Source organism: Lepidochelys olivacea (genome assembly GCF_965140295.1).
Source record: "Lepidochelys olivacea isolate rLepOli2 genome assembly, chromosome: 5".
Classification (NCBI taxonomy): Eukaryota; Metazoa; Chordata; order Testudines; family Cheloniidae; genus Lepidochelys; species Lepidochelys olivacea.
Genome location: NC_140415.1, coordinates 120967112 through 120983448, shown reverse-complemented (window position 1 = coordinate 120983448; position 16337 = coordinate 120967112). Strand labels below are relative to the sequence as shown.

General features: G+C 40.8%; 1 protein-coding gene across 1 annotated transcript in view; it reads right to left on the bottom strand.

Annotated features, from left to right (window-relative positions):
* Positions 1 to 16337, bottom strand: part of SVEP1 (sushi, von Willebrand factor type A, EGF and pentraxin domain containing 1) — a 171483-nt gene that overhangs the window by 86932 nt on the left and 68214 nt on the right. Inside the window, exons 9-16 of the mRNA XM_084629308.1 lie at positions 14144 to 14273; positions 11716 to 11823; positions 10057 to 10188; positions 7867 to 8061; positions 6181 to 6302; positions 2463 to 2571; positions 1088 to 1279; positions 518 to 751 (exon numbers count right to left, since the gene is read on the bottom strand). Of these exons, the coding sequence (XP_084485434.1) occupies positions 518 to 751; positions 1088 to 1279; positions 2463 to 2571; positions 6181 to 6302; positions 7867 to 8061; positions 10057 to 10188; positions 11716 to 11823; positions 14144 to 14273 (1222 nt within the window). The remainder of the gene's footprint in view (positions 1 to 517; positions 752 to 1087; positions 1280 to 2462; positions 2572 to 6180; positions 6303 to 7866; positions 8062 to 10056; positions 10189 to 11715; positions 11824 to 14143; positions 14274 to 16337) is intronic.

Below are 16337 nucleotides of genomic sequence, written 5' to 3'. Positions count from 1 at the left end.
CAGAGGATTTTAAGGCCTGGCTTGACCAAGCCCTGGCTGGGATGATTTAGCTGGGGTTGGTCCTGCTTTGAGCAGGGGGTTGGACTAGATGACCTCCCGAGGTCCCTTCCAATCCTGATCGTCTATGATTCTTCTATGATTCTATGAATAGCATCCAGCTCATGCTCTCTCTCTCAGCTATGCTGGAATGGCAGGGCTGACAGTAGATAGGCTGTGAGTTACCTTTTCATCAGCAGTGAAAGTCAATGTGACCAAGTTCATATAGGGAGCAGAACTGTTAGGTAAGGTGTACTTTTTACATAGCCATTTTTTGGAGCAGCCCACCCTTCAGAAAGCAGACTGCACAAAGCATTAGACAATAAATTGCTTTGGCAGGTCTCAGCTACTGCAACCCTGTGATGCCTGTGCCAATAGCCCACCCGAAACAAATATCTCCCCCAAACCCTTTTTTTTTTTTTTTTTTTAAAGTCACATATACAGGATATAAGGCCCAGGAGGTACAGAGCTTTTGGCTTACCACACATTCGCCCTCTCAGAACTGAACCAGGTCTGCAGAACAGAAAGGCTTTCTCAGTTTCCAGTGAGTTGCTGTCAGCTACAACCAGTTCTGATGCAAACTGAAAAGAATACATGGGTTCCTTATTGAGTGTCCTTTTCAGCCTGTTTGTGATAGTCTCTAGAGTTTTAAGAAGTCGCTGCTGGTTTTCTGATTCCACAGTATCATTCCTTTCACTGGGCAATGGCACACTAGCTAGAATATAAAAAGAAAACACATGCATACACAGTGTGTTACAGATTTTATTGCTATTCAGGCCGCAGTAGTCTATACGAGTGGACCAAAAAAGCAGTGATCATTGTTACTATGGTCAACGGGAATTGACCACACAAACCCATGCTGTACCAAATACAGTGCTGACCACACAAATCTGCTACCCAAGAAATGAGCTAGTGAGAAACTGTGGCTATAAACTCAGTGAGAAACCTGTGATCTGCATTTCCTGCTGGCTTCATGAACTGCAAACAATGTAATATTTTGTTAAGAATAAATTTTAAAAAGGAGGCACAGGAAGGGGAAGTTTTTCCTCACCAGTGATGTTAAATATTAACTTAATTTTGTGATCTGTCATTGGAATGTTGAGTTTTTTGTGTCTCTTGACCCGGGACGGTGCTGTTTTCACAGAGCCAGAGAGAGGCGTTTGTAGCTGTTCTTCCTGCACTATGTCAAGGAAGTCATCGTAGGAATAATCCAGACGGTTTGCTGCACCCCAGCCACCGGGTCCTGCAAGAAAAAGCAAAAGTGGTAGGAAGGGAGTTCTGTCTGTATGCTCACTCAGGCCTGTGGTTCATTCCCAAGAGTGCCAACAAGTACTATCCCATAGTAGTTTCTGAGATGTGGGCATCTGTCCAGGAGGAACTAGACTCTCACACTCATTTCATGTAGCAGCCTGAACAGCTGGGAGATTAACACATTTGGTCACTGCTGAACTGGGTCTCACGCATATAAATCCTCTAGTGGCAATAGGCCCACATCCAATCCCCTTACCTATCCAGTCCATATTAAGCATATTGGGTCAAATTTATACCTGGTGTTACACCCCTAAAGTTATAAATTGTACCATGTATTCATTTGGCCTGGACTGTTTAAATAAGTGTTTCTGTACGTAATGTGTCTTTGTATAATGATTGGAATTGAAGAACTTTTGCCTGTTCCATTCAACATCTCTTTTTAGAAAAAAATGGAAGTATAAATAATCTTTGCATATAACTGAGCATCTTTATTTAGATTTTAAATAACTAATGGCAAATTAACCCCAGAACCTTGGAATTATGTTCTCTGAAACTATCATCTCTAAAGAACATGAGCCAAATTCTGATCTCAGCTACACAGACGTAAATTTGGAGAAATTCCAGAGACATCAGTGGAGATTTCATCATTGTTTCCTCCTAACCGCTTTCAGTCACTAACCAAGGCTCCAACCACGCAGTCTTAAGCACATGGTTATCCTTACTCACTGCTAATATATAAACTTGTGCACATATCTCAGGCTCGATTTAAACCAGTGACAAAAATGAAAGACTCCCTCAGTTACATTAACAATTCCCAGAGTCATCCTGTCTCCTTCGTCACTGTTTTGGTTTCAAAACATATGTTTTTTGAAAACCCCTTTGCTTTCAAGACTAGCCAAACAGTTTCATAGTTTTATTGTTCTTGTATACTGAGACACCTTAGTCATCTTTTCCCCTACAGGTGCAGTGTATGAGACAGGCAGGCAGGCTAGTGTAATATGTTTAATTGTTTAGTATCTCAAGGGCTCTGTAATTATTTTCTTTAAATCTTCCACACAGCATACTTAAATCTACCAGAGCTAAATGTACCCACCATATTATGACTTAGCAGAGCTAAATGTATTTAAACCACACTAAACCTCTATGGCTAGCAAGCTACACCGTAATTAAATTACCAATTGCAAATCCATTTTCATAGTCATAATTATATTCTAGGCAATGTTTCAGTGGCAAATCCTCCAATCTGCAGTCAATGTCATCGACATCATTACAGAACGACGGGACCTGTAAATAGAAATAGACAAGCCATTAAACAAACAAACAAATATATAATCTAATCTCAGGACAAAGCACCCAGCCTTGCCTGCTCTCTGACATCAGATTTCATCCTGCATAGCTATTACAATCAAACCGTTCAAATATTGTGCATTCAGGATGTCCTTCCACCTTTGTGGGAACTTGTGCAGTGTCAGAATTCTTGCAACAGTATATGCACAATAAGGAAAATCACTTGAGAGGAAGGATAGTTTTGTATTAAAGCACAAAATGGAATGTCAGCCATCGAAGTCCCAGTCCCAGCTCTAGCACTGTGCGTCTTTGGATAATTCATTTAACTTCACTGTGCCTCTATTTTACAACATAAGGATAAGAGTACTTTCCAATGCCGCCCTGGTGCAGGTGCTTAACTCGGTAATGTTTGTAAAGCTCTGTAAGATCCTCAGAAGGAAGGTGCTATAAAAGTGCAGAACTATTTGCTTTTAGACTGGGCAACTGATTGTTCAAAAGCTTCATTTCCCCACTGGAGTCTGTTTAAGTGGGTTTATAAGATTATAGACAGAGGCCTTACTGAAATCCTGCTGAACATAGTAGGTTGCAGATGAAGAAAGCTTTCCTGTGAAACCAATGGAAATTTACAGTAATTTGATCCTACTGGGAGATTTTATTAGTCCTAAACAAAACCGTAAGTCTCTCCTCAATAAAACCTGACAATAAAAGATGGTGTTACAGGGAAAGTAGATTGTAACATGTGATATCATCAGACTGTACAAAAGAAAATAGGCTATAAAAGTAAAGAGGAAAATATTTTCTGCGCTACAGTGAATTCACTGTACCCATTTGGTATAATTCCACAGCAGGGTAACAGATGGGAGAAGAACGGAGATGATATGATATATCTCCATAGTTTACATGCAGTCTGAAGCCTGACTATTTGGACTGAATGTGGATTGAGCATGGAGGGGACGCAGAGGTAAAATCCACCTGCACTGTGAGGCCAAGTCTGAGCTGCTCTGCAGCTTTTCCGGTTGGTTTAGCAGCCGTAGCCTCTTCAGGCGAGTTGCCTGGGTATTGTATCGGTCTAAGCCCCACCGAAAGACACAGAAGAGGCAAAGGCCTCATTGCACAGCTGTTCCACCTGCAATCCCCTTGTGCAACTCCTACCTGGTGCTGAAGCAGTGCAGAGAACTTGGCACAGCACTCCCATGGCTAAGGGAGAATTGCCCCCTCAGTGAAGGGAGCGGTGACCACATCAGAGCTGAATAAAGGGGCAGTCGAGCTTTCTTTGATTTAACCCAGTCTGTTGTTTTTCAGGATATCCTTCCTGCAGGATGTGTTCTAGGAAGTGGCTTTTGTTAGCGTTTACTTTCTCCCCCTCGCCTCTCCCTTGGAGTTTATCCCTGTGTCTTGTGTGTTTGGAAGCTGGTGATTTTTTTTCCGTTGGATCACTGCTGGGATTCCAAGAGTCTTTGGAAATGGACTGGACATATTTAATTGGACTTTTGGATTTGCTTTTTCCAGCTTATTGCACTTTAATATAAATGCTTGGGCAGATCTTCAAGTGTTTTTCACCAGTAAACTTATGTTCTTATGTTCAGTATTCAATGCATATCATTTTTGCTAATGTTTTTACTCTGCACTTTGGGCTCACTCACAATTGATAATATGCTATCAAAGAGAAGGAATGGAAGGAAAACCAGCCAGGATCTTCCACAGAAAGAAAATAAAGCTGAGCCAATAGGAGGGAAAGACACAGATGTCTTCAATCAGAAAATGACTCTGAAGTCTTGTGTCTGTCCTGCACCATTCAGAGTGTAGCATAAGGTGACTGCAGTGACTCAGAAGTCTTTGCGGTTTGTGATCCAAATAAAATTGTATGACAATGAGGGCTGCTGGGCTGGGGGGGTTGATGATGCTTCTGTGGGGAGAAGATATTTTTGTTGGTGATGCTTTTCTCTTCTCCCCTCTGTGTTGTCCTCTGCCTGCACAGCACAGCCCTCAGTTCTGGGACAGCACTGCTTCAATAGGCAGGGAAGCTGATTCCAAAGCCCCTCGAAGTACTGCTTCTTCTGCCCTGGAGCCATGCAGTGGACAAGTGTGGGGAAGAAAGGGGCTGAGGATCTGCTCTGGGTTGATGGCTGGGAGGGAGGCAGGAGCCACAGAAGGATAAAGGGAGCATGCTACTCCTTTGCATCCAGCATACCACTGGGTCCTAATGAGTTTGCTGCTTTTTCAGATGGTACAGTGCAACTTGCAACCCTCTCATAACCCGCTTCAAGACTGTGTCCCACTGGTTGTGAGCTACTGGCCTGAGCACAGATCAGGACCCAGCAGCACCAGACCTGACAACAGTGTGCTCTGTGGCTTGAGCAGGTCACCCAGGCATTCAGTATACAAGTTCAAAGAAAGTTCAGTAGCTAAACTGGTCTTTAGGTGGCCAGGTTTTCAAAGGCATTGAGCACCGGGAGCTCTTATTGATTATAATATCAGCGATCAGGATGCCACAACTCGGAACAGAAGGTTAATAATTTAGGTACCGACTTATAGGTTTAGGTGCCTAAATTTAGGCTCCAGATTTGAATATTTTGCCATAGTCCCTGAATGTCAAGAAACGTGCTATAGTGGGGGTGCAGGGTGAGGTTTGCAAAAGCATCAAAGGGTGCATCAACACAGCCCAGGGCAGCGCGCCTCCCAGCCTGGGTCAACAAATGTGGGTTAGCGGGGCTAGCGGCCTACTGTGCAGACGGCCCTTTGAAGTTGTGGCTTAGGCTGGGCTAAGGTTCTCAAGCCCACCCCCCTCCCTACACTTCAGAGCCCAAGTGGCAACTTTAAAGCACTATCTACCAAGCTGTTTTCAGAACCCCATTGAGTTATTCCTGCGTGCTGTGCAGACACCCTAAATGACTTAGGAGCACAAATCCCATTGTAAATCCATAGGATTTGGGCTCCTAAGGGCTCATCTATTCAAACACTTAGTATGCAGCAATCTGGGGTTTAAAGAGGAGTAGATCAAAGCGCACAGGAGCTCAAAGTGGAGCCTTTATCATGCAGCAGCAGGATCCACACGGACACTTAGTGCAGGGTAGACATACGCCCAGGGTTCAAACAGACAAGCCCTAAGTCACAAGGCACTTTTGAAAATCTTACCACAACTCCAAGACAAAGACTGCAGTTAACTCCCCGATTTATGGATACAAACAACGGTACAAGGGTTTGCACAGCAACCCCTACAATAACAAACCAGTGTACTTTGCCTATAATGGAGACATTTCATATTTTGAAATGGAACAGACTTCCCTTTCAAGTTTCTAAGGTATATAGTAAAAGAACAAAAAGAAAAGGAGTTCTTGTGGCACCTTAGAGACTAACAAATTTATTTGAGCATAAGCTTTCGTGAGCTACTGAATGCATCCGATGAAGTGAGCTGTAGCTCACAAAAGTTTATGCTCAAATAAATTGGTTAGTCTCTAAGGTGCCACAAGTACTCCTTTTCTTTTTGCAAATACAGACTAACACGGCTGCTACTCTGAAACAAGTAAAAGAACAGTTAGGGAAAAAATGACAACATATTGGTAAAGAAAAAGGTTTATGAAAAGTGAAAGAGTATTACTAACCTACCATTTTACCAAGCGCACTCTGAAAAGCCTCAGCAAAGCTTTTTAGAAGGTTGTTGTCATCACATCGCGTTGCTTTGTAGAGCATCTCAAAAGACTTGAACCCATGATTTGCAAAACGATTTACTGAAAAGAGTTGGGGAAGGACGCTTTTATGGTTTGTGATTTTAGAGTAACAGTTTCAAAAGAAATACTATGGACAGGATTATACTAAAATTATCTGAACTCAACAGGATATCTTTAAATATAGATCACAACAAAAGAATATAAGGAAGAAGCAAAAGCTGGTAAACTTGACTGTTACAATAAAAATATATCCAACTACTTCAATCAGATAGAGCACAGTGTGGCAACAACTAAAATCCATGGATAGTAATTACATTTCCAATACACACACAGTATTGAACAACTTAGTATAGAAGATCCCAGCTATTAAATATCTGTTGTTGACCTAATTCAGCATTTTCTTAATGGAAAAGAACCTGTTAGTTTCATGGCATTTTTTTTTAAACCATCAAATCTTTTAGCATGTATTTTTGAATACATCTGAGAGGGAGAAATTAATGCTTATTACTAATACAGCTTGGCTCCAAATGCAAAATTCTGATTCAGATTTCAAGCAACCCCAAACTCTGGGGTACTCAGATCAAGAATCTTGGGTTGACCCATAATGAGAACACCCTGACTTGTGTTGATGTTTATGGGGGCTACTTGTGTGAGAAAGGTCTACTCAGGGAGTGTACAATCTATCACAAATATGGGCTTCATTTGAAGTATCTGGATCTATATTCAGATTTGGATTTCCTATGACCCCAGAGTTTGGGGCTGTCCAAGCTGAGGTTTTGACTGGACACGTCTCAGATTAGAAACTTCTAATAAATGCTGGTTGGATCACAATTGGTTATGTTCAAGGGACTATTTTTTGTGAAGTTATTTTGCACAATTGCACTGGAATTTTGGCTGGGTTTAGAGAGTCTGGCTTGCGATACATCAAAAAACTTTTGAGAACAGCTTACTAAAGCTTTGTTATCCATTCCTCCAGTTGTAACAACACTGGTCGTCCAGACCAGGGGTTCTCAAACTGTGGGTCGGGACCCCAAAGTGGGTCACAGGGTCGCCATGGCTGGTGTTAGACTTGTTAGGGTTCAGGTCTGAAGCCAAAGCCTGAGCCCCACCGCCCAGGGCTGAAGCTGAAACCCAAGGTTTTCAGCCTTGAGCAGCGGCCCTCAGGAGCTCAGGTTACAGGCCCCCCGCCAGGGGCTGAAGCCCTTGGGCTTTGGCCCCCCAACACAGAGTGGAGGGGCTTGGGTGGGCTCAGGCTTCGGTGCCCCAACCTGGGGTTATGTGGTAATTGTTGCTGTCAGAAGGGAGTCACGATGCAATGAAGTTTGAGAACCACTGGTCTAGACAAATTATTTCAACCTGCTTTTTTTAACCAACATGCCATACAGATTTTGTTTCCATTGCTATTTTGTAAATCCCAAGGACTCAAATTTTTTATTATATTTTATCCAGTTTATGAAACAATATATTGTAATCCTAAAACCCTTTTTGTACAAGGCCCTTAACAGTTCAGGGGAAGGGACAATAGAAAATCTATAATGTAAAATGGTTATAATTGCTAGTTATTGAATCATGTTCCTAGCTATACAGCAGAAAAACAAAGGTTAATAATCAAAGTAAAACTCACAAGAGCAGTCAGGCCATTCAGTAGAATATGGTGGTTTCCAGATACCATCCTCATAGGCACAATAGTAGTTTTCAGTTGATGCTGCTGTAAAGTTATAACCATCCATGCAGCGTAATGTGCAGTTAACACCTGCTTCGTCTTCTATGCATATAAAATCCCCATGCACTGGGGTGAAGGAAATTTCACAGGGAGAACCTGTGAAAAAATATATTCAGTTCACATATGGATAGCTTGTAGATTAATATAAACAAGTACACAGGAAACCCTGAGGGATAGGATTTTCAAAGCACTTGGTTTAATTCTGCTTCCCCTGAAAGCAACAGCAGTATGACTATTGACTTCAATGGAAGGAAAATTAGGCTAATGTTAAGCACTTTTGAAAATCCCAACCTGGGAGTTTAAAATCCAGAAATGCAAAGGTTGAGAAAAAAAAAATGAAGCACCAAAAGTGTGGAAATGCAAAACTGAGAGCCCTGTATGCTTTTGCTTAAAACTGGGGTCTCTCTTTAGAGCATGCTAAATTATTCATCTATTAATATAATATTAACTAGAACTTTTTACACAACCTTATACACAGTAAGTTACAGTACATTACATACAGTACCTGATTCTGATGCCAATCAGCTTTACACTAGTGGAATTCTATTGACTTCAGTGGAGTCACTCCTGATTTATGATGGTGTATAAGTGATCAAAATTAGGCCTATAATCTTCAGACTTGGGCAGACAAGTGTGAAGAAAATAGGTTCATGGTAATTTTAAAATTGTTAGTGTTTGACGTTCAGTGGCCCAGAGTTTGCGATGATATTGAGTTTGAAATATCCAAGAACTTGAAATAAAGCCAAGTCAGAGAACAAGTAAGCCTAATGTTCTAAATCCCAGTATCTTTGAATCAATTTAAAAATTGAATTAAGTTCACCTTGAAGTTTCTCAATATTTATAATTTTAAAACAACCAAAATTGTATTATTCAAACTTGTCTTGTTCTGTAGATCTCATTGAGACTTAAAAATCATGCCAAATCTGACGACTGTATCTACTCCTGTAACTTACTGTTTCTAAGGATATGCACAAAATTCCAGTTTATACAATATTAAATATTGTATTAATTAAATAAATTTACCATGATGTAAAAGCAGGGGTAGGCAACCTATGGCACACGTGCTAAAGGCGGCACGTGAGCTGATTTTCAGTGGCACTCACACTGCCCAGGTCCTGGCCACTGGTCCGGGGGGCTCTGCATTTTAATTTAATTTTAAATGAAGCTTCTTAAACATTTTAAAAACCTTATTTACCTTACATACAACAATAGTTTAGTTATATATTATAGACTCATAGAAAGAGACTTTCTAAAAACGTTAAAATATATTACTGGCAAGTAAAACCTTAAATTAGAGTGAATAAATGAAGACTCGACACACCACTTCTGAAAGGTTGTCGACCCCTGTGTAAAAGTTAGACCCTGTTTTAAGGCATAACCAGTAGGGGGCAGAGTTAAAGTTGAATGTTCAACCATAAATCTGTATTTACTAACTTCTGAGTGACTGATTTTCCTAACTAATTGTTAGCCTGCTGGTTGGGACATTCTTTTTCCTCCTTCCCCGCCTCTTTTTTTTTTTTTTTAAATATAATACATACCCCCATACTTATGTACATCTAGATATGTGTAAACCCAATTGTAAAGGGTAGAAAGTGTTCCATTTCCTGTTAGGATATTAGCAGTTTATTAAAAAATCTCTCCAGAGAAATCTTCCATTCCGGTGAACAGAAAGTAGACCACATTTTAGGCTATGCTTCTTGTTGACGAATAATTGGACAATTGTCTGAAGTTTTATTGGACTACTGAGTAAAACCTTTAGTGCTTTTTATACCTATTTTGGATGTACGGAGTACACTACTCGGTTACTCCAGAGTTTTGCCATATAACTCAGCTGATTTTATTGATGGACCTGATTTCACTGGAGTTACACTGGTGTAAAACAGTGACACTGAAATGCAAAAGCACATTGGTGCTGTATACATATACGCATTTATAACAAGTATTATATTACACACACACTTGTTACTTATCAGTGAATTATTCATAGCACTGAACATTAAACTGACTGATGGTGACCGATATGTATAACTGCATTTTTATTAGTACTAAATAATTTTGTGTCTATGGCCAGAAGATGATCAAATAACAAACCTTTGATGACAATGTGGATCTCACATGTCCTGTTATTTCCTGAGGAGTCGGTAGCAGTATATTGAACTGTTGTCTCTCCTTTGAGGAAGAGATCTCCAGGTGAATGACTTTTAGTGATTGTCAGGGCAGCTCCTAGAGTAGTTTTAAAAAAAAATAAATGAAAAGGTTTTTCTGGCCTTGTGTATTGCAGCTATCCCTACAGAGGCTGACTACACAATGGACAATTTAGGCTTATTAATTTTCTTGGTAACAGATGTGCTCAACCATGGTAAGCACTGAATCATAGAAGATTAGGGTTGGAAGAGACCTCAGGAGGTCCTCTAGTCCAACCTCCTACTCAAAGCAGGGCCAACACCAACTAAATCATCCCAGCCAGGGCTTTGTCAAGCCTGACCTTAAAAATCTCTAAGGAAGGAGATTCCACCACCTCCTAGGTAACCCATTCCAGTGCTTCACCACCCTCCTAGTGAAATAGTATTTCCTAATATCCAACCTAGACCTCCCCATACTGCAACTTGAGACCATTGCTCCTTGTTCTGTCATCTGCCACCACTGAGAACAGCCGAGCTCCATCCTCTTTGGAACCCCCCTTCAGGTAGTTGAAGGCTGCTATCAAATCATAGAATCATAGAATATCAGGGTTGGAAGGGACCTCAGCAGGTCATCTAGTCCAACCCCCTGCTCAAAGGAGGACCGATCCCCAATTAAATCACCCCAGCCAGGGCTTTGTCAAGCCTGACCTTAAAAACTTCTAAGGAAGGAGATTCTACCACCTCCCTAGGTAATGCATTCCAGTGTTTCACCACCCTCCTAGTGAAGAAGTTTTTCCTAATATCCAACCTAAACCTCCCCCACTGCAACTTGAGACCATTACTCCTTGTCCTGTCCTCTTCCACCACTGAGAATAGTCTAGAACCATCCTCTCTGGAACCATCTCTCAGGTAGTTGAAAGCAGCTATCAAATCCTCTCTCATTCTTCTCTTCTGCAGACTAAACAATCCCAGTTCCCTCAGCCTCTCCTCATAAGTCATGTGTTCCAGACCCCTAATCATTTTTGTTGCCCTTTGCTGGACTCTCTCCAATTTATCCACATCATTCTTGTAGTGTGGGGCCCAAAACTGGACACAGTACTCCAGATGAGGCCTCACCAATGTCGAATAGAGGGGAACGATCACGTCCCTTGATCTGCTCGCTATGCCCCTACTTATATATCCCAAAATGCCATTGGCCTTCTTGGCAACATGGGCACACTGCTGACTCATATCCAGCTTCTCGTCGACTGTAACCCCCAGGTCCTTTTCTGCAGAACTGCTGCCTAGCCATTCGGCCCCTAGTCTGTAGTGGTGCATGGGATTCTTCCATCCTAAGTGCAGGATTCTGCACTTGTCCTTATTGAACCTCATCAAATTTCTTTTGGCCGAATCCTCCAATTTGTCTGGGTTGCTCTGGACCCTATCTCTACCCTCCAGCTTATCTACTTCTGTCCCCAGTTTAGTGTAATCTGCGAACTTGCTGAGGGTGCAATCCATCCCATCAAACCTGTTCAAAGTGGTAAGTTGCTAAAAAATGATATCCTCATCCCAGGGGTGCCATGTAGGAACTGTATGGACGTAACCACTCTTTGGCTGGTTCATCTATACATGAGCTGCATTATCTCACCTGAGTTGTCCGAGAACTGAGGCTCCTCCCATGTTGCTCTGTACTCGTTCTCCGATACGTGAATTGGAGGCGGAGATCTGCATCTATCGATTACAGGGGATTCTACATCTAGAGAAGTTGAAGAGACAGCATGAAATTTGATCACAGAACAATAGACAAGTTGTGGGTCAAACTCAGAGGTGATGTGAAGGGTGTTTTAGGTTTCACATCTGTAAATCTGTATAAGTGGGTGTGCGTTTGAGAGTAAGTTGCTGTAATATATATGCCAAAAGAATGGAAGTGCAGGGTTACAGCAGGAAAAGCACCAGAAGATAAATTATGGAGAGTGGCTTTATTTTAAACTCTCGGGTTGGTTATCTTTCTTGCACAGTCCCACACATGGGCCTCCTTGTTGAGCAATGTAAACTAACTTACGCCCACTAAATAATGTATAATTTACTCCACTGTTTATTGTGCCTCTGAGGTTGGTCCATTGTCATGAAAATTTACCAACAGTCTCCAATTGACCAACAAGACTTTGGCTCAAGCGACATAAACAGCCACTTAAGTTTCCTAAAGCAGTGGTTTTCAACCTGTGGATCAGGGACACCAGGAGGTCCGCAGACCCCCTGTCTAAAATTTCCAAAGGGTCCATACCCCCATTTAAAATTTTTTAGGGGTCGGCAAATGAAAAAAGCTTGAAAACCCATTGTCCTAAAACAACTGAGCTATCCTTGGTAAAACACAGATAGCCACCAATTCATAATACCTAACTCACTGAATTTAACTGAGCGCTGGCTCTGACTGAGTTTAGTGATTAAAAATAACAGCAGACAACAAGGTATCAAGCCAATGCATACCAGAATGAGCAGATGCCATTCCAATAGAACGGTGGGCAAAATTCAGGAAGTGCCATAAATATCATTTAAGTTTGACATCAGGTATGTATCCCAGAAAATGGGTGTAAGTGGGAAAGCAGTGTAATTTATGCTGATTTGGCACTGAGCCAATATATGAAGTAAATGTAATTCATATGTAGAAGTGGCAGGAGAGAGTGGTGTATCAGAAAAAGCAATGAACAGGACGGGTGTTATATAAACAGCCACCCTTTTACTGTAGCTTACATTGAAGTATCCCCATCACAATGAAGACTAAATCCAGTCCAGGTCTAACAGGAACAATACCCACTCAAGTCAATGGGAAAGGAGTTACATACACTGATGGAAGTCTGAATCTGGTCCCCAGAATAATAAACTGGTATAAGTAACACTTGCTTTGCATACAACTAAATGTCAAATTGGTACAAGTTGCATACATCTGCTAACCAACAGGCATCGGATGTGTAACTTAAACTATCGCCTACATTATCATTGCTAAATATATCCCACCAAGTTTGAATTGCCTAAGTATATGACTACAAAAGTGAACAAGAAATACATCAGTCAGATTGCTCGTTAAATGCATAATTACAAATACAAGGGCCAGACTCTACTGTCACGTGCGGTTGTGTGTTTCAGGTGTAACTCTGCTTGAACTTGGTGGAAAACTGGTGTGAGAGAAGAATTAGGCTCAACAGAGAACAACACTGCCATCACAACATGCCTCACCTCATATTTATCCATCAAAACCATCTAATGTTATGTACTTATCCAACAATTTCTTTAAACTCATCAACCAAGCCATATTGCAGAAGGCAGAAAGTTGCCTTTCCCTTTATAAAGCTAAGATAGGGTCCTGCCACCGATAACCTCCCAGCTAACTCGACAGAGAAATATACCCTCTCACCTCTATGCAGCAGCATCACTAGAACTAAGTTGATACTGCAAAAAAGGATTCAAGGACATTTTCTCAAATACAAAAATTGCACATTGGCGTCAACTGTATTCACCATCCATTTTATTTGCATTCTGTAAACTTTTCAAAGAGTGAATTTTGTTCATAAGACAGTTCACTGAAAGAGACAGCATGTCTCAAATACTTGGACAAACAAATACTTGCATGATTTATCTCATTGGAAATATGTGGTCATCTTGAAAGCTCTTTGTGGGTTTGGGAAGACATTCAGTCAGGAATTAAAACCAATGGTCTGTGAGTAAACACAGCACGCATGCCATATAACTAACCCTAATGCTTGTTTATGTTTTGACAGATTAATGCGCTTTATTTACGAAATGTGGGGAAGCCCCAAAAAAAGAACAAATGCTTTAGCTGCAGCCAATCCAAATACAGCATTTGACAATCCAGGATCTGACAGCAAATACCATATATTATGCAAATGATGGCTTCCATTCAGCCAGGCACTTATGCATGTGAATTCAACAGGACTATTCACATGCTTAAAATTAGGTGTGTGCTTAAATGTCATGGTGAATCAGAACCGCCTCCTGCACAAATGAAACAGTTTTATCTTTGTCAGAATCGTTCCCAGGTACTTCTGAAAAGCACTTACCAATAACCTTGACACTGAATGTGCAGCTTGCTTGATTGTCGGACTTGTCCACTGCTATGTAAGTGATTGCAACTTCTCCAATGGGGAAAAGAGAAGGTGGTATGAAGGCTGGAGTAACGTGAATGGAGACCTTTTAGAGGAACAGATGTTTGTTATTTAAATGCAAACATGGGTCTGTAATCACATATCTGTATTTTACAAAATGTGCACGTAATGTAATGCTTTAAAATTAAACCTCTACGTGTTTGGATGCATGTAGATTTGATTCTTATTTACATTAAGAATTCTTTATACCCTTTAGCTGTTTAGAAGAGCCACAAATTGGGCATAAATTACATTTACACCCTCTTATAGGCTTCTTTATATGGCCAAAGTAATGGAAGGGACCTTAGTATAAATGAGAATCAGGCCCACACGAATGTAAGTGACTCAGCTGGGAATCAAAGTTTTCACAGGCCAGACTTGTAACTCAAAGAACATTACTCTTTACAAAACAGTTTGGGGAAAAATTCTGTCATTGGATACGCACATAGACCTCCCATTGTTGTAATCATTGGGCTACAAATTTACCCCAATTGTGAGCTCAATTGTAAAAAGCACACAAAAGTTCATAAATTGTTATAATAATCCCTAATAACAAACATTGATGGGAAAAGGTATGAAAGGGAGACAAAAAAGACTGAGTTAGTTCCAACAAAAAGACCTACTGATATAATTCAAGGACTGTGCTAAGAGCATGCTTGGTAAACAAGAAAAGCATAGAACCAGAAATCAGTGAACCAAAATTGGTGTGTCTGAAAGTAGGCCTAATTGGTGGACAAAATAATGAGGAGATGATCTATTCCTCCCACCATTCCCTTGTGGGGTCCTTAAAGAAAGAGACTTGGGGAGAAAAATTGGCTACTGGAGTGAGCTTCACGCTCATGGCAGCCACCCTCACCATCTCCATGAAGACCCCAGGCCTTTGTCATCCTCATCCTGACCAGATTGGGCTAGAGAGAGGGACCCAGATGAAATCGCCACCTCCCCTAGCTACAGCTGAATTCCACCCAGGATGAAACAGGATCAGACTTTAAGAACAGCTCCAGCCCATCTCAACTAACTTCTTCTCTTGACTCCAAAAGGACAGTTATCACCATCTTTGAGACCACCTAAGACAGTGATTCTCAACCAGGGGTGTGGGTACCAATGGGGCTACGCAGAGGTCTTCCAGTGGGTACATCAACTCATCTAGATATTTGCCTAGTTTTACAACAGGTACATAAAAAGCACTAGTGAAGTCAGTACAAACTAAAATTTCATATAGACAACAACTTGTTTATACTGCTCTATACACTATACATAGAAATGCAAGTACAATATTTATATTTCAATTTATTTTATAATTATATGGTAAAAATGAAAAAAAGCAATTTTTCATTAATAGCGTGCTGTGACACTTTTGTATTTTTGTGTCTGTTTTTGTAAATAAGTGGTTTTCAAGCAAGGTGAAACTTGGGGGTACGCAAGACAAATCGGACTCCTGAAAGGGAGTACAGTAGTCTGGAAAGGTTGAGAGCCACTGAATAAGAGACTGTCAGACAAAGGGGTTTTTCCTTCTAAAAACTCTCCCCAGCGAAAGGGAACAAGGGATGTTGTTAAAACTAAAGCCTTACTTAATACTTCACATTTCAAATGCTTTTTCCTTCTTTTCTTTACCTTCAATAAAAAAGTCAAAAGGATTTTAATGGTGTGTTTGCCATGTTACTAAGCAGGCTGAAATCTCAGTTTACCAGCCTTGGTCCTTGTTTAAATCTGTTTAACATTGGACAGTGATTCAACTATGTTAGCACCTTTGGCCTATACATTCCATCAAAATTAATACACCACCAACTACTTCAGCGGAAGTCACTGGCCTGTATCTGAAGCTTGATCATGAGAATAAGAAATGGGATCATATTATTTCTTGTATGGTGCTGTGGTGAGTTTTCACTTATCACATTGGGCTCCTTTTAGCTTTTGAACGTTATGAGTTGGTTTACTTCCTTGAGGAAGGACTGGATTTTATGGAAGGCAGATCACTAAACTCCTTCATAGTCTGAGATCTCCTTTTTAAAGTGCCATTCTGTATTTTATAAACAAGGACGCATTCTTTCTTTTGACTGCATAAATTAACTGTACAGAACTGTATGCATATAAAACACCATACAGGGTA